The sequence below is a fragment of the Motacilla alba genome, chromosome 1, assembly GCF_015832195.1.
Source record: "Motacilla alba alba isolate MOTALB_02 chromosome 1, Motacilla_alba_V1.0_pri, whole genome shotgun sequence".
Taxonomy (NCBI): Eukaryota; Metazoa; Chordata; class Aves; order Passeriformes; family Motacillidae; genus Motacilla; species Motacilla alba.
In genome coordinates this window covers 5,085,832-5,109,455 of record NC_052016.1, presented here as the reverse complement: position 1 = coordinate 5,109,455, position 23,624 = coordinate 5,085,832, and the positions used below count along the sequence as shown (strand labels likewise).

The 23,624-nt window shown below is 42.4% G+C and overlaps 1 protein-coding gene across 1 annotated transcript; it reads right to left on the bottom strand.

The window, feature by feature from the left end:
• Nucleotides 1-14: 14 nt before the first annotated feature.
• Nucleotides 15-22,755, bottom strand: RRP1B (ribosomal RNA processing 1B). Its single transcript, XM_038144990.1, has 16 exons — nt 22,623-22,755; nt 18,172-18,254; nt 17,225-17,282; nt 16,437-16,522; nt 15,328-15,389; nt 13,836-13,965; nt 12,397-12,461; nt 11,738-11,901; nt 11,430-11,524; nt 10,515-10,612; nt 10,097-10,116; nt 9,574-9,702; nt 8,150-8,892; nt 5,174-5,320; nt 4,367-4,433; nt 15-3,305 (listed from the first exon to the last, which is right to left on the bottom strand). Exons 1-16 carry the CDS (start codon nt 22,753-22,755, stop codon nt 3,115-3,117), a joined length of 2,271 nt encoding a protein of 756 aa, XP_038000918.1. The 3' UTR covers nt 15-3,114.
• Nucleotides 22,756-23,624: the final 869 nt, after the last annotated feature.

The following is a 23,624-nucleotide window of genomic DNA, read 5'->3' as shown; positions in this document are numbered from 1 at the left end:
CCCAAAATACAACGTCCACAAAAAATATGGTTTATTGGACTAGATTAAAAGATGTAATGCTTAGACACTGTATTTGTATTAACAATGCTCTTGCAGAGGAACATAAAATGATACTTTTTTCCTGTCTCTAATGAAATCTCAGAGCAGGTAATTCATGACAAAGGGCACTGGATACTTTCCAAGTCACACAGCTTTGACAGACTGACTATAAGAGATCTTGCATATCCAATAACTGAAATACAATTTAAACTTTTTGCCTTGCTGAATTAATTCTGTGCTTTTGAGTTCTCTTAAAGCTATGAAGAATTATAAACTATTAGAGCTTGACAAAGTTGATCAGATTTTGTAACAAAAATACAGAGACAATCATTAAAAACCACTGTCCTTTGAAAGTTAGGCCACGTTATTTTTGACTCAGAGCATGGCTGGCAGCTAGAAACACTGAAAAAACCCATCAAACAGGTCAGATGAGTTTTCCTTTCTCTTTTCTTACCAATACATCTCTCCTCAGAGTACCATTGTGTCTATGCAGTGAATATTGCGAGTTACATTTCTTTTTTATTTTCTTTCCTTTTTTTTTTTGTCTACAATGTTTATTGGCATTGTCACTATCCAACTAGTTTGGGTAATGTATTCAAATGTGACCCAACAATGCTGAATAAACTGCATTGACAGTGGTCGGGTTTCGTTTGTAAAGTTGTCCTGAATGCAATTCCAGACACCACTGAAGACAATACCCACCTCACAGGTATATTTACAAAACACTGCACCAGTTTCATGGCACAGATGGATGATGGATGCGTTGCAACAAGCAACCACATCACTAAAATTTTAGATAAAAACCTGACTGCCATTTCTGCCCGCTCCATTTAACACTGTAGGCAACAAAATAGTTGGACAAACAACAGGTTCAGTGGACCTACAATCAGTATATTTCCATAATAAGTTATATGTATTCAAACCAAACCCCCGTGTGTCTGCATCCTGGATTTTTCTGTGCACACCAGATCCACCGAGTGACTGTTTGCATTTCTATCCTTGGAGGAATGTGGCATCTCCAATGTGAAGCATTCACAACCATGCACATACAAATGGTTTTATGCATATTCCACAGGAGACTTTTCACCCACAGGACAAAGTAACAGTACAACAAATTGAACAGGCTGTTACACCCTACTTACCATCATCTTGTCAATAAAATCCATTATGCTAATATACAATGAGTTTTTTAAAACATAAAGGAACTATATTTGCATAAATGAATATCATTCATTTATCAATGTATTCTCCAGAGTTCTTTATTGATCACAGAAAGAGCTACAGCCTAAACCAATACCAAAACCAAATGAAATTCAGTCCTTCACTGTAAATGAGAAAAGAAAAGAGCAAAATTAATTTCTGGCAGTACCACAAACCATGGACTGTTACAAACTTAGTGAGAGAACTGGGACGGATTAGAATGGAGCATCTGAGACCAACCAGCCATCTGGGAGTACCCCAGTATTTTGAAGCAACTGTAGATTAGGTACAAAAGAACAGTATCAATACTGTTGCTTATGAGGAGTAATCTGGCAGAGGACTGGTGAAAACCAGCACTGAAGTGTGCAAATATGTCACAAAAAGTACTTCTGCTGGCTGAAGTAGCTAAATAAACATTTATCAGTTTATTTAACTGATAATCCAGTTATCCTCAGACAAGGTAGTGAAGCAGGTTCACCCTCTTTCTTAGAGGATCACAGGAGTAACTGGTGTGAGGCTTCATCAACAGCTTTGCTCTGGCACCAGGCTGTGCTTCCAAGCTGAGCTCTAATGCAGAGATCTGCTGCAAAGCCTTTGCCTCATTCACATAAGGAAAATTTCCAAAGAAAGATTTCAAATCTTCCAATTGTATCAAAAAAGGTTTTAATTTACCCTCCCCCTCCTCCCTGTTCCCATTCAGATTACATAAATGATCTCTTGCAGCAGTGCACCTCAATCTTTACCAAAGAAGCTAATTAAAAACAAACACACAGAGCAGTAATAAAATATCCAAATAAAAACTGAATTCCAAGAAATGCCAAGTGGACATCTGATTCTACATCAAAACCAAAACCAAGCTGCAAGGGCTGTAAAGTTTCACCCTGCACTGAGAGGCACAAAGCTTTCAGAGAGATGTGTCCTACCCAAAGATGCACTACACCCATCTAGCTCACTTCAGTCCAGGCAGAGGTTCATGCACTGAATGAGGGCTGAATTCTGGCTCAGTGTGGTGACACAGCTGCTAAAGCAGAAACCCAGGAGTCCTGTCAAGACCTTCAGGAAAGGCAGCAGAGGGGCTGGGGGAAGACCTGGAAATATCAAAGATTTCTCCTACGCAAGAGCACGAATTTCAGTTCAGTGAAGAGAAGGAGCCAGCTCACAGTGCGACAGGCTCAAGCCAGCTTTGGCACTTGCATTACTGAAAATAATGGGGTGACTTGTCCCCAACTCAGCAGGCAACCAGCTGTGAAGGTTTATTTGCACCAGTGACCACTTGAGCAGCAGCTAAGGGTTTCTTATCCCAGGGACAGCTCTCTTGCTGGCTGCAAAGCTACCCAAGTCCAGCTGTTATTAAACAGACACACAAGGTAATCATTATTTCCAGAAGAATTAACAGGATGCCAGGGGTGACACATGATAAATGACAGAGCAGAATTTTAAAATACATGACCAAGTAAGCTTAAAATTTGCATTGCCTTTTTCCAATTTAAACTCTGTTTAATGAATGACAGTTTAACAGCATGAAGTGCAAGTTGTCTTACACTGGCTCAAAAAAAAAATTACTGGAACAATCAAACCCTGAACATTCCTTAATTAAAAGGACAAATCTCTTGGGAATGACATGGGCAGAGACCATACTTTTTGTAGACCAAACCTGAGCAGAGACTGGGTTTTGTTTCTTTTCTGTAAAAAGACAAAACAAGTATTTCAAGGTAGAGCTGAAGTGGTTTTAAAATAGTAATGACCCAGGTCATAATCAGAATTTTGTATATACAATTTGTATTAACTTAAAAAAATAAAGAAGTTCAAAATACCTCCAGAGAACATTCTAGGTTAGCAAAATGTCCTGTACAAAAGTAGGCCACATTTGTTGGTTTAAAAGAAGTCCACAGCAGTTGGTCTCTTCTTAGCTGACATGGTAAATGGTCTCTTCATTTGGGGCTCTTTTGCTGGGGTCACTGTGGGTGACTTCAGCACCCCATGACGAGGTTTCTGTTCAGGATTGAAAGCCACACGGGAGGGTCCTTCTGGGCTCACTAATATACTTTTGTCAGTCTTTTTAAATTCTGTTGAAAAACAAGCCAACAAGTTACAAAGAAATGCAACCCCTGGAATAACTGGGCCTGTCAATCAACTGTGGAGTTTCCCAGCCCGAGAAGCCCGAGTTAGATCCTCAAGGCCAGCAAGGCTCAGAAGCCTTGGCAGAGAAAAGGGATGGTGATGAAGCACATCTCTCAGCAGAGCCCCCTGGGGAACAGGGTCTGCTGCAACCCACTGTGAACCCTCCCCGTGGTTCCACAGAGCACCAGAAACCCTGGGTCTTTTCCTCAGAGACAGGTCTATCCTGAAAAACACCCCACTGGACTTCAAAAGATGACAGTGGGTAAGCAGTGTCTACTTTGACTGCTGAGCAGCTCTAGAGACTCTTGGCCATCCCTTCAGTCAGCAGGGAGGCACTTATTTTTCATTTTGTTCAGCTGTGTTATATTAACATGAAGACGTTTACCTAAATACGCTGTTCTCAATTTGAACTTGACCTTTTGCACGCTTCAGAGAGTTAAAAAGTAGCTAAATGAACACATGGAATATAATTGTATGCTATGGAGCAAGACATTTAACAGGGAAAACACCACCAGCTTACAGAAGGGAGGTGACCTTTATCTACTCGTGATCATTCATAAGCCACAAGCAGCCACAATAAAAAGCAAACTTTGCTACTACAAAGTCTGATTTTATCAGCATGTCAGCGTCTTTGCCTTGGGAAACAGAAGTGAGCAATGAAGACTGTGAAGTGCACGTGTTTCCAGAGGAGCTCTGCAAACAGGCAGCTCAGGAAGTAAGTTCAGCACCCTGCCGCAGTTTTCCACCCATCAGGCTCCTTCTGCAGGTCACTAATGCAGCACCCTGGAATTGCTCAAGTCTAGCTGCAGGGCTGAATGTCCTAAACTTTACCATCTCCTCTGGCAAGGAACTTGAGGAGGGTTTGTAAACTAAACACAAATAGTAAGACAAAAAAGGAACAGAACCATCCTGTTTTAGAGGTGTCGCACAGGTGTGTGAGTGTGTACAGCTTCCCCATTCCTCAGTTCCCAGAGAGACTGTGGACACACACACATATCAGACTCACCTGCAGTCATGTTTTTATTCAAGCCAAACGTGACTCTTTTGGAGCTGGGTGTCTGCAGTTTGTTCAGCTATAAAGCAAAATAAAGACATGAAAATAAAATCAGATTTCTGAGGCAATGCTTTGAGTTCTTTCATCCGCACCCAGATGTAAAACAGCCTACTACTTCCTTCATTTTGCTTAGAATTGCCCCAGTCCTCTGGCACTGAGTGCTCCTAAGACAGCACTGTTTTCCTAGCCAAAAGCAAACATATTCCATTTGTGCAGAAATCACATACTCTCCTTCATGTCATTATGTAAGTCAACAACAAACAAGAAGATATTTGTGTGTTAAACAGATTGGCCCCACTGCACTTGGGCCTCAAACTGCTAAGAGGACTTGGAAAGCTTTAAATGTTGAAAAGGTTTAGAGAAGAGGGCAGACTTTTGAAGCCCTGCACTGTTGACAGTCTCCACAAACGAGAAGAAATGGAGGCTCAAAGTCCCTTTGCAACACTGAAATCAGTTTGTTTTTGCTTTCTTGTGAAATGAGCAGATTCAGAATGGTGTGTGGCAGATTCAGAATGGTGTGTGTTCAACAAGAAGGCTGAAAGCAGAAGGGAGGGAAGAAGAGATTTCAGGGACATCTGTAACTCATTTTCTGAAATTCTGGAGCCATGTGTGGCTCTGTCTACAGCATCAGCATTTCCAGTAATATCTGCTCATGTTAGGAGACTAACAGGGAATGGAAAAGACACTACAAGTGATGAGGAACTTGCTCGGGAAGACATTTGTTCCCAGACTCAGCTGCCTTTTGTGAGATCACCTCACCTGCATGGGTGTCCTGGTGGAAGAGATGGTGCTTCTGGCTTTCCTGAAGAACACTGCCTTTGGTACAGTAGATTTTTCAAATTTTACAAAATCACTTCCTGGTTTTGCTTTCTTTTTCTTCAATGGTGACAGAGCAGCACTGCTTTCCTGTCAAGGAGGGAAAGGGAAAATGCTTCAGTACAAAGTTCTGTATTAACGAATACCTAGTGCTGTGACCAGTGCTGACCACACACTCACTTCAGGTAATCACCATGTTTAGCTCCCAGCAGGTAATTTTGCAATTAGCATGACAGAAAGCAGAAGTTTAAGGCAAGCCCTGTGCAGAAATAGGGAAGTCATTGCAAAGCACAAAAGGAAGAACTTGTAATAGATCTGCCAAGCCCAGCAGAATGCAAACAAACACGTTTTCTCCATGTGCATGAGGATATTTTGCAATTGATCCATCTCTCCTGCACGTAAATGATCATTTTTTTTCCTTCACCATAAGCAATAACTCTTCCGTGGTACCCCTGGATGAATAAGATAAATAACTAATGAACAAACACATCTTTGGGCTAAAATGAAGACTTGGAAGAAAAAAATGGAGTACGAAACCTGACTACACTTTCAGAAATTCAGCTACTGTGTAATGCTACTGGTTTGCTGACTAAAATTAATACTTTTATGGTATTTAAAGCAATTCTTGTCTCCAGTACAAGGCAATTCTTAGGAATTGCACTGACAGAGCTTTCTAACCTGCTGTCTGTGGACTGTGGTGAGAGGAAGTTCAGTTATGCTTCTCATCAACCTAACGACATGGAATTCTGAAGGTATTCACTGACAAACTGTGGAAAATGTAAAGCAGATATGGCCTCTTTTGATCTGAAAATCACTTCTGCTTCAAATAAAAGGAAAAACCACAAGACTTCTTGTTTTCTGAATTGTGGAGACAACTCTTGAAATAATGCTGATCTCGTCTGGTTTTTTTCCCCCTTCTCCTCCTCCTCTTTCCTCTGAATATTTGAAGCTAATTCTCTGGAGGTGTGTGTTGTCCTTGAAATCAAGAATCAAAACATGCCCCTCATTTCTGGGCACAAGGCCAGGATTACATAACTAAAACAAGGAAAGCAAACAACATGATATTTCTCAAGCAATGAAAACAAAATTAGCAAAGCTTAATTCCTCTGCATTTGTACATTTTAAGCTTTCCCCTGACCTCTTCTTTCTTCCATCAGTATTCTCCCTCTCCTCCTAACTCAACTTCCAAGTACCTTTCCTTGTCTCCATCCCTTTTAACACATACACACTCACACAACTATGAGGACTGAGCAAGAAAAAGCAAATTCCATTATTTCTTTGGAATTCCACGTGAAGAGTGACCCAGTAGCCCATGCCCTGCCAGCCAACAGGCCAGTGCTGGGGTTGTGCTGCTGCCTTTCCTTCAGTGCCTGTGCTAAGTTATGCCAACAAATCACTCCCATGAAGTCTGCAGGAACTTCTGATCTTGAATCTACCACAGCTCTTGGAACCTGTTGGTCACCTGCAGCAAACTCTCACAGAAAGAGATGGGGGTGTCATAATCATATTTTTTTACAAATTAAGCTTTTATAGGCAAAGAAAAACCAGGTGTAAAACATGCAATACTGAGGCAACAGGAGACAAAGCCAATGGTTCCTACTTTGGAAGCCCCACAGTGAGAGAAATGCAGTTTGAATAGTGGGGGGAGAGAGAAATTTGGCTCTTCCCACTCAGCACTTCACCATCAAAACACAGAAAATGGCAGTTATTTTATTACTATTTAAGCAAAGTTTCAACATGATTTTTTCTTCTCCTGTGAAGGACTGAGTAGTTATATCTCCATATACATGGCTGCACTACTTAACTAATCCTACAGGTTTAGACATAAATCAAACAGAAGTGAGCTCACAGGCTCAAAACATGCAGCTTTAACTCTTTTCTGGACTCATAAACTCATCTGTGCTTAATGAATTTTTTTTTCCACCAAAGTAAGACTGTCAGCAAGACTTCCAAGAATGTAACTAAACTCCTGAATGTGTTAGGGTGAATATCCATGGGAAATGAGCAGTTGAAAAGAATTCAAGTAGCAGCAGAGGGAAGAACACCTGCACTCTCTTTCTTAGCTACTATCAAAACTATACAGTGCAAAATGCTTTCTGACTCTCAAATCACTGAGAAAAATCAACACTATTCTACTTATTACAAAGAAGAAAATGGGGGTAGAGAGGTAGAGAGGTCAAAAAAATTGGTTGTTCCCAAATTGCAAGGCATACATTTTTGAAGAAGATGACATCAGACCTTCCTAGTGAACAAGCACAGCGTTGTGTTTATAAAAAACTGGAACATTCATACATGTGATCACACAGCCATTAAAGGTCACAGTGTCATATTCTCTATTCCAATGTTCCAGTGTCTATTCTCTTTTCCAAATCCTTTCCCTAGACAGCCCTAGCAGCTTTTTTAAGATGGAGTAGTGAGCAAGCAGAAGCAGCCACTCCTGGAATTGCTGTGGGCAGTTTCACAAGGAGCTGATCCTAATCTTGTGTGCTGCTGCTGCTGCTGCAGAAGGGATGTTCCATCTTTCCATTTCTCACTGTTTTGCCAAAATATGATGCCCTTGGTGAGCATGCTGTAAAGCTCAGAGACCAAATCCAAAAAAATCATTAATCCAGGGACCAAAGAAAAAAAATCAGACAAAAAAAATGACAACCCCATCTTGTCCCCTAACATCCCATCTTTCAGCTAGATGGGTTCTTCCAGCTGAGTGGCTGGCACAGGATTTAGTGTGATTTTACAGCAGGGTGTGACACTGTAGCAGTGTGTGTGTATTTCTAGGGAATCAAGTTCTTTTTTGGTGACAATGCATGATGACATCAGCAAGCAGCCCATGCAGCCCCATGCTCAGAAAGCTAAAGCCAGATCAGAAAATGAGCCTGGCAGTTCCTGAAGCAGGCAGAGAAAAGAACGAGATGTACATACCACCTTCCTGTTTTTCTTGCATACAGTCTCCAGAACTCCATTGGCTTCGACAGAGTTTAGCACCTCTTTCACTTTTCTCTTCTTTTTCAGAGCTGCTCCATTCTGACTGGAGACTTTCATCCCTTCCAAACCAACTAACTTTGTCTTTGTCTTCAGTGTGACCTTTCTGGAGGGTGCAGATTCAGCCCCTGCCTTTCTTGGCAGGGTCCCCAGCAAGCCTTCCTTGCTGGGTTTCAGGTCAGTTTGCTGCACAGGGGGATCCCCATTCACCAGGACAGCCTCTGCTTTCCGCTTCTTTTTCACAGCCTTAGGAGGTGACAGTGTGACAGAAGAGCTGACATCCTCTGCTGCACTGGCAGTGGCTGGTCCATTCTGACACACTGGTTTTGCAGGAACATTCTGCACTTTTGGATTCGTTTTCTTCAACTGACTCTTTTTACTCTGTTCTGTGTCAGTCAGACTGTTCTGCACACAGATGCTGTGATTTTCTCTGGTGTCAGTTGCTACATCTGTGGTCTCACTGGCCTCATTTACTAGCAATTTCTTTCTCTTCCTCTCCTCTTTATTTTCTGGCACCTTTTCCTGGCTAGAAGCATTGGATCCAGATGTTTCAGCTCTTCCCTCCTCACAATTTCCATCAGCTGTTCCAGAATCAGCACTTGGGCTGTCCCTCTTCTTCCTTTTTTTCCTCTTTTTCTGGGGAACTGATGGCACCTTCCCACTTGACAGCTCTTCTTTATCCTCTAAATCCATCCCAAAAAGAATGCCATAACACACATGTGAAACACAAAGGTACTTACAACAACTGAACTGTAGCCTGTTTTTGTTCTTTTCTTTTAAAATAGGTGCACCATTTTCCTGTTATCAGCCTGCACAGTTTTACTGTTACAGCTGCTCACTACATTGCAGTCTGATGATGTCTGGCCTAATTAATATTTTGCTAATTTTGCCTTGTCACAGGTAAGATCTAAACCGTTCCCTGTAGCAACCCTATTTTTCATAGCAAAATCCCTAAAAGGAGTTATTACCCACCTGTTAAGCTCCTCATAAGGGCAGCTCAGGGGTTCAGTATTGCAACATCCCCAAATTCTTATATTCTAACACTCATCTTGTTTTAAGACTGACATGTTTCTGCTGTCCTACAGCAAATGCACCTGCTCAAAGGAACAGTGCAAACAGCTGCTTCCAGTTCTACTTTTAACTGAAATTTTTGAGGTGATGCTTGCCTCAGAATTAGGAAGAAAAATCCTCCCACTTTCCAATGAGAACTGAATTTCACATTTAACCTTCATCACAACAGGATACAAATCAGCACATCCTGAGCAGTACTGTTGCCTTCCTCAGAACAGCTTTTATCTGACACTTTGCCAAACTGCACAAGTCACTGCAGATTGTCTCTCTCCCAAATATTGATCCTGCCTTACCTTTCACTTTTTCCAGCTCATTTTGCTGCCAAGGCTTGACAGCTTTTTTCTTTCGCTTTCGCCTACCGGACTCATCATCATCTTCTTCATCTGTAGAAACATCTTCAGGAATATCCTGGGGGAAGATTCCTGTTGAGGAAGGATAAGGTATCAGAAAACTGAGAGTCCTACTTCTTCATATACAGCATAACTCTCACAGAAAGAAAAAACAACTCCTTTTTCCCCACCCAACCTTAAAGAAAAACATACGACCCATTCCTATTTGTTTAAGCAAAAATAATCATCTCTCATTTAAGGACAAAGTACAGGGTTGCTCAAATTGTGAAAGGAATTTGGCCATCTCCAAAATATGTGTAATGTGTCTTAGTGAGATTTTTAAAACCCACAAACCCCCCAAAATAATATTATTGAAATGCACAATAAAAAAAGAGGAAAGAAATAATTCCAATACACATTGTATGGGAATATTATATATAATTTAATGGAAAATAACTACTGTCTCTGTCTGCTGCTCAGTCCTTACCTTCTGCTAAGTCCTGGAACCTGTAGGTGAGAAAGAGAAAAGAAAAATCAAAACATTATTACTCATTTAGTAGCAATAATAACAATAGCAGAACAGCATCACTGCATTTACTATGGTTTTGTCAAAACAGGAACATCATATTTTTGCATAGGAAGTTACAAACTCCAGAAGAGATCTGCCTCTACTCAAACCAAATCACTGAAAGTATTGAGAAAACAACAATTTAACACTTTTCCTGCATCTGTTCCTTGCATCACACCCAACCTGATGTCACATCCTGCAGTTCAAACCCACGCTGTGCAGATAAACCCCAGCTGGCTGCAGCTGGCTGGTACCAATGAGGAACAGCATGACAATGGTGTCAGGACAAGACAGTTTGGGCAGAAAGAAAAACAAGTAGTATTTCAGCAGAACTCACTTTTTGACCAGCTTGTACAGCCGCTTTCTGTTCAGGGAAGGTGTATTTTTCTTGCTGGCAAATTGGAAGATTTTGTCAGCCACAGCCTTGTAATCAAACTGTTGGAGGGAAGTACAACACAGCTGTTCTTAGTTTATCCACGCAAGATAACCCAGGGCAGCTTGTGGTACAAATATATCAAGTATTAAGTTCAATAGGTAACTTGTAAAGATACACATCTTGAAACAGACACCTCCTTTAAACCCAAAATGTCTTCCTCTGTTGGAATTTACGCCCCCTTCACACACTGACTTGTACAGATGGCTGCTTCATTAACAGAACAGCTGAACTTGGTATCACTTTCACCAACATTCCTAACCCGATTTCTTACTCAAGAGAGAAGCCAACCCACTTCAAAACTCCCATAAATATTTCGCTAAATATCAGATTTAAAGTGTGCCATGTCCTAATTCTTGCTTAAAAGCCACAGAGTCATGAAGTGTATCCACCTGCATGTGTGTTTGATGGGAGGATCTGTCAGAATCACTACACTGCACTGGCCCTGGGTTTAGAAAACCCAAATTGTAACATATTACCCTCTCTCCTATGTATCCCATCATCCACGTTCAATGAAAATTAGGCTGATTGCTTCCCCACCCTCACTGACTTGGCTTTTAGCACACACATTATTAACTCTTTAAACAGGAAGAGAGGAGCAGAAAACAGAAGGAATGGGAGAGAGGAAAGAGGAATTTAGACATGGATTTATTTTACTACCACTGACAGAATACACATTACATAATTACCACCTTACAATAAACCAGATTAAAATTTTCTAACATGTTTATTCATTAACACCCTTTACTTCTGCACCTCTTGAAAGGGATGGGGAAAAAAGAGAGCAGAAGTATCAGTAACAGAGCAAGAGCCACAAACCTGAAGAACAGTCCCGATCCCATCATCAGCATTTTCATTGATATCCTCTGTGTTTTCAGCATTCTGTGCTGATTTTCTTGACAGACATCTGTCTGCTATTATAGAAAAAAGACTGAATATTGATATTTTGTCTGAGATAAGTGACTCCAAAACAACAAGTTTATTAAGCACATCTGAAGAGAAGACAGGAAAACACAATTATCCTTACAACACATGTTTCATTGGTTCAGAGCAGAAATGTAATTTCAGGAAACAGGTTCTTCCATCCTAGCAACTCTTACCGGGGCAATTTAGAGTTTCCTCCTTACCTTTGGTTTTAAGCATCTCTTCATTTTCCTGGTTGCCTTCTTCAGAAACATTCTCCTCATTGCTGTTGGTACCCAGCTCTTTCATCAGGTCCTCGATGGCGAAGGGGGACTGATCCACGATCATCTCAAAGACACCGGTGGCCACAGCGTGGAGCACACGCCGACTGCCACAGAGAGCAGGGTGAGCACAAAGGCAGACCATAAACACCCTCCCTCCCGTGTTAAAAAAGTGTGAATTTGAGGAAAAATCGATGAGAAAGAATGTGGAAGAACACCAAGCTCTTCAGACAATGGAAGTCAACCTGTCAACCCTAAACAGAAATCCTTTAATCCAAGCAGTGTCCTGCTAATGTGCCCCTCTTAAATGTCACTCTTTATATGCTGACCTATATTACACTGCAAAGAAGCAGCACAGCTGCTCTATGCATTAAAAATATTAAAATAACTGGACAAATTACCCAACAAAGGTTGATATAGTTCTCATAAATCCATGGAGACTATATTTGATAAACACAAGTTATCTTCATATGACTGTGCACATTGCTGGTAAAATACCCTTCTTTCTCTACATTCTGAAATTATGATTCTTCTATTCATTTATTACTATATTCAGAGTTTCTTAATTCTTAACAAAATATTTATCCTTTCATCAAACGTACTCCTTTGATTTGGCAGCAATTTTGCAGAAAGGTTCGATGAACTTGAGATTCTGGTCTGCTGTGAGCTGTTTGATTGGAAAGAAAAAAAAAAGTGAGTACAGAAAATACTGTATGTGTACACTGAAATTCCTTAAATATTGGTGTTTGTACAGGAATTGGTGTGGGGGATCTTCTTTAACAGTCTTTCAGCATATTATCTAATTCCAACTGCCAGAGGTATCCAGGACCTTTTTGTTACCACTAACTTCCAGATATTCCCTGGAAGTATTCTCAAAGCACTGACTGCCTTGCAGACTTTATTCTGCTGAGTACAGAAATACAACAAAGCTTCTTACGTTAGATAAGGAATGATGAGGCAGAGAAAGCTTAAATAATTTTGTGTACTTTGCCAAAGGTCTGTAGCAGACAAGAATAGGATTTGGGTTTCTCTTAACTGGGCTGCCTTCACCAAAACCCTCTCAGCTACAGTAGAGCTTAAGATAAGGACCCTTCCCTTCAAAATCCAATTTATGAGCATCATCTGTGCTTTCATACAGTCTGGGGGACTCACTCCCCTCTCCAGGCTCCCAGTGTGTGGCTTAGCTACAGCTCTGTGACTGTGGAGCTGCAGAAATGATTTGGGCTCCAATTCTCTGATGCAGACTTCATCTCTCCCTTGATCCACAATCCAAAACCTCAAAACCTTGGATTGGTTTGAATCCAGACTGCAAGCAACAGGAATGGAAAAGTGCTGACAGCTTTGCCCATTGCAAGGAGAAGTATCAGAGGCCAGAGCCAAGGGGAGGTAACTGAGGAGGAGCCTGGGGTGAACGTGGGGCAGCAGGAAGGGTGGAGGGACAGGAGAGATGCTCCTTGGCTTTGTTGCTGCAAAACTCTGCACCACTGGAACAGCAGCCAAAATTAAGGGCCATCAATTAACTGTCACAGCAACACACAGCAGAGCAAGACAGATGTCACCAGCAAAAACAAACATCTGGGGGGTAAACTGCACAGACAACAATAAGCAAATATTAGACAACTGTGAAAGCTCAATTTCCTCCTCTATTTAGGTGCTACACAACGAGCCAAGAGCAGGCTTTATGTCAGCCTTTGCAAAAGCAAAGACTGGAAAACATGCTCACACAAGGGAAATTACACTGAGTCCCCTCTGAAACAAAGAAATGAGAACAGTCTAACTATTCTATCACTATTTTTCCAACCTCAATTTGGAGCAGCATAGCAGTACTCAGGAACTTGGGAGAAACTACCATATTCCCACTGTCAAAGACATGAACAAAAGTAAAAGCATAATTTGTGGTAAGTCACTTTCTTCATGCTAACTCAGGGTTATATTTAAAACCATTAAAAATTACATAATCTAAAAAAATTACATTTCTTCTAAGATGCTTCGTGCCACAGTTAGCATCAATCAGGAATAAAATGACAAAGTATTTTCTAACCTCCTTTGCACCAACTTTAGCCAACTCATCCAGATAGATATCAATGAAATGGAACTTTATCCCAGTGGGAGAATTGCTGTCTGGGTCCATAATTTCTTTCATTAATAGCTGCAGCAATGGTTCAACTAGACTGAAAAAAAAATAAAGAGGAAAAAAATAAGGTATTAATATTCAATTTCTCATGTCTTATTTGCCTTGAAAACAAACTCCACTTCTTTGCAGTTATGGGACAGCTACCCAATTTGAATTTTCTCCCTTCTTTTTTTACCCTGAGGCCTATCATCACTATCTTTCAGGAAAATGAAGTTTTGTATATTCCAAGCTTTGTCCCCTGGCATTGTTTAGGACCTGCTGCAATTTTGCCCAGAACAAACATTTCCAGTCCCAAAGAGAATTCAAAACACTGAAAATCCATAAACATTCTTTCAGTTTTACTTTAATACACGTTTCTTCAAAAGCATTTTAAAAGACAAGAGGGAAGAAAGTCATGCTAGGCAGCTTCTTGACTCCACTCAGGAGGGAAAGGCAGTTCTGGAGCTCCCTCACTCTGCAAAGAAAGGAATCATGATCCTCTCTTCCCACACTGCCTCCTTCCAGTGAGAGATGGAGGCCAAAGCCATAAGAAACCTTGTCAGAAATCACTTTGGATGGCCATGTGTGTGGGAAGAAGGGCTTCAGCTTTATCAAACCTCCTCCCACACCTTCTGCTCCTGTCAAGGAACATTTTCATCTCTTCAACTTGAGGGCATTTACCCAGTGCAAAATTAAGGTGGAACAGCAGGGATGGGGTGTCCTTTAGCTGTGGATTCCTTTCTGTTTCCAAAAAAACATGCCTGTGTGCATCCCACTTTTCAGAGGGTGAGAGAGAGAAAGGAAAACCTTAACACTGGGTTATCGAGCACTTTCAATTAAAGGATTTAATCTCTTCATCAATTCAAAGACAACAAGTTTAGAAGTGGGACAATAGCTCTAGACAGAGCAAATGATTGCAATTATGTGCCTTTTAATAGAATACAGAAGAAATACGAGCAAAACCACTGAAGTTTACAACAATCAGGAGCTAGTTTACAATTAAGGGGTTCTGTCTTATCAGAAGAGAAGTCACCATGATTAACCACAATAAAATAAATACTTAAAAAAAAAAAAAGAGTCAGAGGCAATCAGAAAACCATTAACACAAAAAAAAATCCTTTTCTGTATTTTCTGGGATGCAGGTTCCCTGTCCAGTCTCTCTGTAGCTGATATTTCATTGATAGCTCTTCTGGCTACATCAGAAAATGAAATACATTAAATACTGTATTTAATTTAATGACATGTAACACATTACTATGTTACTAAACAAAGTGATATGAAGGACAAATAAGCCTTAATGTTAAGGCTTCATGACAGTGGCATCTGTGGAAAAGAAGAATCTATTAAATAAAAATATATTTGAATACAGGCATATTGGGTGACTTTTTCATGATGCAACAATGTTCAGAAATCTGCTTACCCCTCATCCCATTCATTTCTTTTCAGCACTTCAAAGGATTGCCTCAAAATCAGACGCATCAGCTGCAAAGCAAAAATCTGTTAAACTTGTTGTTTATGCAAACAGGTAAAGGAGCCACTGTGGTGTAATATGAACAGATTTCATGGTCTACCTCTACAGCACCAAGTGTTAAACACATGCCTCACATGAACGTTTTGACAGATTGTCTGACATGTAATGCAACAGAAGGGTGCTGTGAAGCAAAAAGGACAACAAACTATTTTCATATGCTAGGCTCAAAAAATTCATTATCATTTCTATAGAGCTTCCTCTTGATTCACATTCCTGATTTCTTCATTAAGTACTGCCTTAATCTAAGAAAAGCCACAGCTTAAACTGGACACAACAATATGGGACAGATGATAACAATAATAATTCAATTTACCTGAAAATTGCACTAAGAGACAGTCACATGTAAAACAGCCACATTCTACTGGCTCAAAACACTTCATTTACTGAAATAACTTCTATCTGCTAATATTGGGAAAGAAAAACCACCAGTGAATGTGCCTGCAATTAACTTCTATCAAAGAAGAAGATAATGGGATTTTGTTCTTTACAGAAGTATGCTTTTTAAGATTTGAGTTCCTATTTAAAGATTCTGTTTCCTATAGAAAGAATTCTGACTACTGAATGTACTACAGTGGATACTTTACTGGTGGAAAGCTGGGGTCCTAGTGCAGAATCATAAAAGAGTCTTTAAACATTCTGATCTAAACAACTGATGTTGATACAGGGTCCTTTGAGACAGTATCTGTATTCCAGTATAGAAATCAATGAGAAAAATCGCTGTGTTAGAAGGGAAAGCACTTCAACACAACATAAACTGTGCTGGCTTTTAGGTTCATGCAGTGGTGAGTGGCAGCCTTTAAACCAAACATCTCTTGCAATGTGTCAAGAAGATGATACCTTGTCTTCTCTTACAATACACACCAATGCATGTGCAGACAGAGCTGCCTTCCAGCACACCAGCACCACACATTTTCTAGGAGAAAACACCACCCAGAGAGGTATAATTACCTCTTATTAATTACCTCTTATTAATTATACCACCAGAGAGGTATAATTACCATGTAGTACTTGTCCAGCCGCAGATTGTCAATCCCGTTCCACTCCCGGTTCATCGTCTGCCAAAATGTCTGGAGGAACAGGTGTCCTGCAAGGGAGCAAGGAGAAACACCTGCATGTCTGGCACACTGGGCTGTTCTGCTGATCTGAAAGGATCTCAAGAAAGGGATGCAGTTCCCTGGGATTCTCCTAGTGACAGGGACAGAGCTGTGGGAAGACAGGCTTGACACTGGTACAATAATCAATTAAACTTGAGGACAATGCAAGAAAAGGCACGCAGCTACTTTTAAAAGCAAGTTTAATTACAGGGACAGATTTGTATCTATTTTGTGTTATATACACACAATGTGTTATATACACATATTTGAGCAAAATATCTGTTCTACACCCATTTCTACCCATGCATTTTTGGCATTGACTGAGTACTCCATTTCATAAGCATTCGGAACACCAGGGGCTTAACAGCTCATGAAACAGGGTTGGTTTGGAGCAGGAAATACACAGAACAGTCTATGCAGAATGGAGAAGTAAGGGGACAAGTTTGTTTTGCTAACTGTCCTCAAAAATCTCACCTGTATCCCACTGAAGATACAACTCTTCTGCTACAGCCAGAAAAAACCTGCAGCTTTGGCCTCCCTTAATGGAATCACACTGACCAGTTGGACAAAAAGGACAGAAAGAACCACCAAAACAGCCCCTCTGTCTGTCTGTCTTTAATCTGGCACTGTGATAGTGGAATCACAAAGAGGGAAGCACCCTACAAAGCATTAGGTAATTAAATAGTACTTACGAGTCTCTGTATTCTGAAACACGTGGATAAGCTGGGAGATATTGGCTGCAAGCTCCTCCTAAAAGTAAATAAATATAGTTAGTGTAGCATGTTTTAGAGTTTGGTTTCCTCATTAAACACATGACCAGCAAACAGCAAGAAGTATGAATTTCATGAAACATCTCTCAAAATGAAAAACATTCTCTCAACAGCTGCTTTAGGACTGCAGCTATCCTTGCACTGGGACTAGGTCAGCTGGAAGAGAAGTTTCAAGGGTATCAAAACCTGTTCATTTTACCAGATCTCTGCACAAACCATCTCTCTGACAGCGGACATAATTAAATTAGGAGAAGAACCCCATGTATTTGAATTAATAAATGATGCAAAACTTGCGGGGCACTGCTCTCACACAGGTTTCTGTGGAGGAGTGTGAGCTATGGATGAGATAAACCTTGTTCATGCAGACAAGTGATCTGAAAATTGAAGTTACTGAGAGCTGGTACTCCAAAACCAGGATCTTTGGAAAGTAGGAAGACAAACTAGTAGAAGTTGACAAAAATATGCAGTAGGGACAAAGTTGATAGTAGAGGAAGTGCTACTGAACTAACAAAGGAAAAGGAAGCGTGGAACTTTCACACTAAGATTGGAACTTTCACACTAAGATCTGCACTAATGTTGTAGCTGCAGTTAAGGGCAATTTAGCCACACAAAATCAACATTTCACGAGGCATCTATTTTAGCTCTCCTTTTGAAAAGTGAACAGCTACACCTGCCCCTCAGAAGGTGAGCCCAAATATGATCTGTTCATGTTCAGATCACTGAGTGACAGTCACCTCTTCTCCTCCACGTGCCACAGATGGGCTGCAGGGGAAGGGAAAAAAGATAATTTTCTCCATTCTAAATTGGTATGTTCCTAGAGTGTATTTTGGAGGGGCCCCCTCAAGCAAATACAAACCCAGTTACTATACCTGAAGCAGAGGTTTATCCTGCATCCACATGCAATAGAAAAGGCCCTTCCATATTTTCAGCAGTTCTTCCTGACTGAAGCCACCTACAGTACAGAACAAGTCTGAATAAAGGAAAAAAAACCACACATTTCCACCAAAATATTTTCACGCAGCTCCCTCTGCTCCCTGCTTTCTTCATTGTTTTTGTAATTGTCTCTGGGTTGCTACTGCAAGCACATTAATTGGAAGGCAATTTAGCATAGAACAGTGACAGAAACTGTAACCTTGGACTGAAACAACAAAGATTTCAAAGCAATCACAGGTAAGATGACTACCAAGATAATTCTGATAAATGCCTCTGGCATATTTTTAACACCAAGTCTGAAAGAATTTAATGACAGTATCAGAAATAGTTTTACAAGAAACACGGTATTTTTTGTTTTGTTGTTTTTAACAAGTCTCACTCTACCAATAGTTTTACTCCTTACTAGGGGTTTGTTTTGATAGAATGAACTTATAGCAATCAACACATTTATTTCTACATTAAACTTTATAGTCAAAGAGCCTGAGCAACTATAATGAAAGTTTTTCTGATGCAGTCAGTCTTGGGATGTAGTAACACCTGAATTTTAACAGCAAAAAAAAATATTTTCACATTCCAGAAGTAAAGTACTACATGGAAAGTCACTAATACCTGCTCAAGAACTGGATTTTTCATTATATCAGGTAAATTTATGTGAAGCAAAGTTCTAACAGTACATTGTTACAAGGCAGCTACAGTGACCTACTACAGCTATTTTCAAACTATGGCCTATTACATACTCCTAAGCAATTTAATGAAAAATCACTTTGAAAAGGTCATCATCTTCAGTAAGCTCAAATTTGCTCCAAAAAAGATTACTGTCTCAGGAGTCTGCAAGTTGAAAAGCTTGAGACACAATGCAAGATGTAAATTGTGCACCTTCTCCTCTGACCAAGTCATTTGAAAGCCATTATCACTCAGACAAAAACACCTGCAGACACATTAGCCCTGCTTGCTTGAAAAGAAAGGAAGTGAGGAAATATGCAAAATGTAGGAAGCAACGTGTCCAGTAATATTAAGCATTAATTATAAATTTCACTTAGATTTGACAGTACTGTTACGATAAAAAATGAAACAAATTGATTAACTGATTTAATATTAATTGAAATATTAAAATTAATGACATTTCTTAAGAGAATTATATGTGATACACTGAGTGGCAAGAAGCAGTTTTAACCTCACAGGCAGCATTAACCCTACAGAGGCATCACCTGCTACCTACAAATGTGGCTCAGGTGTTCACAGAATTGAGTCACAGAATTATTCAGGTTGGAAAAGACCTCTCAGATAATCACTGCAAGGCCACCACTAAATCATGTCCCCAAGTGTCACATCCACACATCTTTTAAATCCCTCCAGGGATATTAACTCCACCACTGCCCTGCACAGCCTGTTCCTGTGCTCTGAGGGAAGAAAACACAGACTTTCTTGGGGTTGCTTTTCATACACACAGGGCTTTTTAAAGTGTCCTAGGCAGTCCTGCGTCCATTTGACCAAAAATTACAGCAATTTTCTTATCCTAGTGTCTCAAAAGAGTAGTTTCAAGATTGTGTTTTCTGTTCAACTTTATGTGCTGTCCCCAGCCACAGCTGGCAAATAAAAACCACTAAAGTAAGGTTACTTTAAAACCTGAATGCATTCTATTAGCAACCACAGTGCCCAGAACTGAAGGCCTTCTATACCTTGAACCTAACCAGAGAAAGATTTTGGCTTTAGGGCTTGAATTGTAACTGTCTGCATAGTAACTCTGCTCTGTGCGTTGTGGGAGCTGGGATTAACGTGTTACAGCCACTCAGAGCTACTTCAATGCAAGCCTTGCCAGCCTTTCCCTCTGGGAGCTGGGCTGCTTTGACACTGCTATCACTGAATTTGTTACAATTTTTCCTATTCTAGATAATTGCAATGGACCAGATCCACACGGGCACATTTCAGTGGAGATTACAGAAATCCTTTACAGATCCAGGCCCAAGTAAGCACAGCTCTGTCAGACAGGAAACCCCCCCAGCAATCTGCCCTCTTTCACTGGAAGTTATTTCTGTTTACTATTCTTTAATCAATTCCTTTGGTAGTTTTCAATGCCTTCCCCAGAGTTTAACTTCTTGCTGAAAATTAAGAGCTCTGGCTCTCTGAGGAAGCTCCCTCAGCCTTAGCACAGACCACACAGAGCAGTCCTGTCCACCTATAAAACACCCGACAGCCCTGAACATCAGCTGAACTGCCAAAAGTCAGCACCTTCCCAACTCCTCAGGTCAGGGCAGCTTACCTGGGTTGCCTGATGCGTGTGAATCCCTCTCAGAATACTGCATGGGTATAATAATATATATTATAATATAATTGCTAATTAATAAATAACTGCTAATAATAAATAACTTTATATATACAATTATAGCTGCTAATTAGTAAATAACTTAAAAAAAATCCCTCTCTCCTGAACATGCTCTTTCTCCAAGCCTGAAGAAGTTAATCTTTGTTTCAATACTACCAGTTTGGATAGTACCTAACAGCAAGTAAAACTGAGAGCTCTGGAGATTAGTCACCCTTGTTTCCTACTCATTTGCATTCCACGGTGTGCTGATTTTAACATGCAAAAGGCTCACAGCCCAACTGAGCAATTTCCCTGTGATGGTTTCATGATGCTCTAAAGCAGTGCCTGAACTTGCAGCCTTTTCCCTCAGTTATGGGCACCCCTGTCCTTCCTGTGGCTGCTTCCACAAACTGCAAGGAACCTGCACTTGGCAGTGAGATGCACAGAGCACTGCTGAACACACAGCCCCCCTCAGAAATCAGTCTCCAGAGCTAAAAAATAGAAAGTACCTGGGAGGTACATGATGTACACCATCCTAGTCCCCAGGCAATCCCTAGATCCATGTTAACTGCCAGGAATGGGACAATGCCTGTTTGGCTCCCTGGCCTGACCCTGTAAGGCTGTTCTAGGTGTCCTTCCTTCTGTCAGAAATGGCTAATGGGTCTGTACTACTTGGAAAGGCAAGAAACAACATTCCCTCTACAGTCTTTTCAAGGAATTCACAGAGGCCCGACCAGCACTCCAGCTGCAGTTCAGCTCTTGGGGTCAGCTCTGGGCTGGTTCCCCAAAGCCATATATATATATATATATATATGTATGTATGTATGTATGTATGTATATGTATATATGTATATATATGTGTATATATATGTATATATAATATATAAAATACAGATGCAATAATAAATAATTTAAATGTATGGTAATAAAATAATGAATAAAGCAGCTTATAAAATATATGTTTTATACAAAAGAAACAAACTATAGGTTATACATTACATTATATATATATTATATGTAATATGAGGTATAGGAGTAACACACATCCATGTGGAAACTGTGCACATGTGCAGAGTTTCAGGTGCAGGGAGCTCCAGACTGGCCTTGCCAGCCTCAAACTGACTCCAGGGACATCACTGAACTCTTAGTTCCAAGGTGCCAATATACAGCTCCAAGCAGAATTTTTGGAAGAACATAGAAAAATAGCTTCTGACACCATGAACCGAAGGTAACAGGTAACCCAAATGGGTTACACAGAACCAGCTGCAATTACACACGTGCTGAAAGACAACTTAGCTTTCCTCGATTCCCTCTGATGCTCCTGAACATCAGTCATGGAAACAGACAGACACCACCTCACAGAAACGACAGAAGATGAAAACTTTATGCTGCATAAACCGGGATGTTTCCAGCCTGGGTCACATCAGCGCATTTACGCCCCGTTCCTTGGGAACGAGAGCACACGAGCCATCCCGGATTTGTTAGTGCTGCCAGCGAGACCCTCCCTCGATCCAAGCTGATCCTTGCCGAGCCCTGCGGTGCCCGGAGGCCCTTCCCGAGCGAGGATCCACCAGTGCCTGGAAGCTGATCCTTGCCGAGCCCTGCGGTGCCCGGAGGCCCTTCCCGAGCGAGGATCCTCCAGTGCCTGGAAGCTGATCCTTGCCGAGCCCTGCGGTGCCCGGAGGCCCTTCCCGAGCGAGGATCCTCCAGTGTCCGGGCTCCCGGGCGCGGGGGCTGCGCTGGCGGCAGCGCCGGGGCAACACGTGCGCATACACGGGGGAAACACATGTGTCAAACAAACAAACAAACAAAAACTAAAAGTAAAAGCAAAAAGTAAATTAAAAGAAAAAAAATTAAAAATTAAAAAAAAAAAAACAAAACCCGAGAGGAAGCCCCGAGGAGGCGTGCCGGGCTCAGGGCGCACACGTGGTGCATCCTTCCGTCCCCATGCCGCCCGGCCGCTGTGGCTGCCCCCGCCACGGCACCGGGACCTGTCCCTGTCCCCGTCCCCATCCCTGTTCTTGTTCCTGTCCCCAGCCCGGTCCCTGTCCGCCCCCCCGGCCCCCGGGCCGCCCCGGTCCGTACCGCCGGGCCGCTGGGTCCGCACGCCGATGTAGCCCCGCAGCTTCTTGAGGGCGCGGTCTCGGATGCGCTTCTCGTTGGCGGCCAAGCGCTGCGCGAACTGCACCTCGGGCGGCTGCCCGGCCGCGGGAGCCATGGCCCGGCCTGGCCCCGTCCCTGCCCCGCTCCCGGCCCGGCCTGGCCTGCCCGCGCCGCGCCGGGCTCCGCCTGATGCCGTCAGCGCCGCCGGGCTCTGCCGTCACCGCGGGAGGCGGAGCGCGGCGATGGGAGCGGGGATGGGGCGGCATCGCGGAGCGCGGGGCTCCGCGGCACCGGCGCGGCGGGATCGCCCTCGGGAGGCACCGCCGGGGTCTCCCCCGGCCCGAGCACCCCACAGATCACAGAGTCATGGAGGCTGGAAAAGAGCGTCTGAGATCATCGGGTCCAGCCGGTGACCGATCACCGTGGCTCGGAGCGCCGTGTCCTTCCTCAACGGAGCGGGACACAGCACCTGCGGTGCGGCCTCACCTGTGCCCCGCACAGAGGCACAATCCCTGCCCTGGTCCCGCTGGCCACACTGTTGCTGACACGAGCCAGGTGCCATAGGCCTTCTCGGCCACCTGGGCACACCTGGCTCACCTTCAGCCTCTGCTGACCAGCACCCCAGGTCCTTTTCCTCCGGGCAGCTTTCCAGACTCTCTTTCCCCGGGCTGGAGCTGCGGGGGCTTGTTGTGACCCAAGTGCGGGACACACCGCCTGGCCTTGTTGAACCACTCGGTCCTTCCATCCAGCCTGTCCAGAGCCCCCTGCAGAGCATCCCTGCCCTCCAGCAGACCAATCCTCCCTCCCAGCTTGGTGTCAGCCCTGGAGCCTCCAGCCCCAGCGGCACCACGGCAGGGCCGGGCTGCAACTCCGCCCAACCCGGTATCGTCCCGGCATTGTCACGGTGTTTTCCCGGCATTGTGCCGGTGTTGTCCCGGTATTGTCCCACTGCTACTCCAGTGTTATTCCATGGTTATCCCGGGC

Bases quoted from the DNA above. Each gene is read 5' to 3' on its own strand.
- RRP1B (XM_038144990.1), bottom strand. From the start codon at position 22,755: ATGGCTCCCGCGGCCGGGCAGCCGCCCGAGGTGCAGTTCGCGCAGCGC. The intron at 12,462-13,835 runs GTTAGAAAATAC...CCAATCAAACAG, and splicing joins CTAAAGTTGGTGCAAAGGAG to CTCACAGCAGACCAGAATCT. The intron at 8,893-9,573 runs GTAAGGCAGGAT...GGATGGATTTAG, and splicing joins TGAGCTGGAAAAAGTGAAAG to AGGATAAAGAAGAGCTGTCA.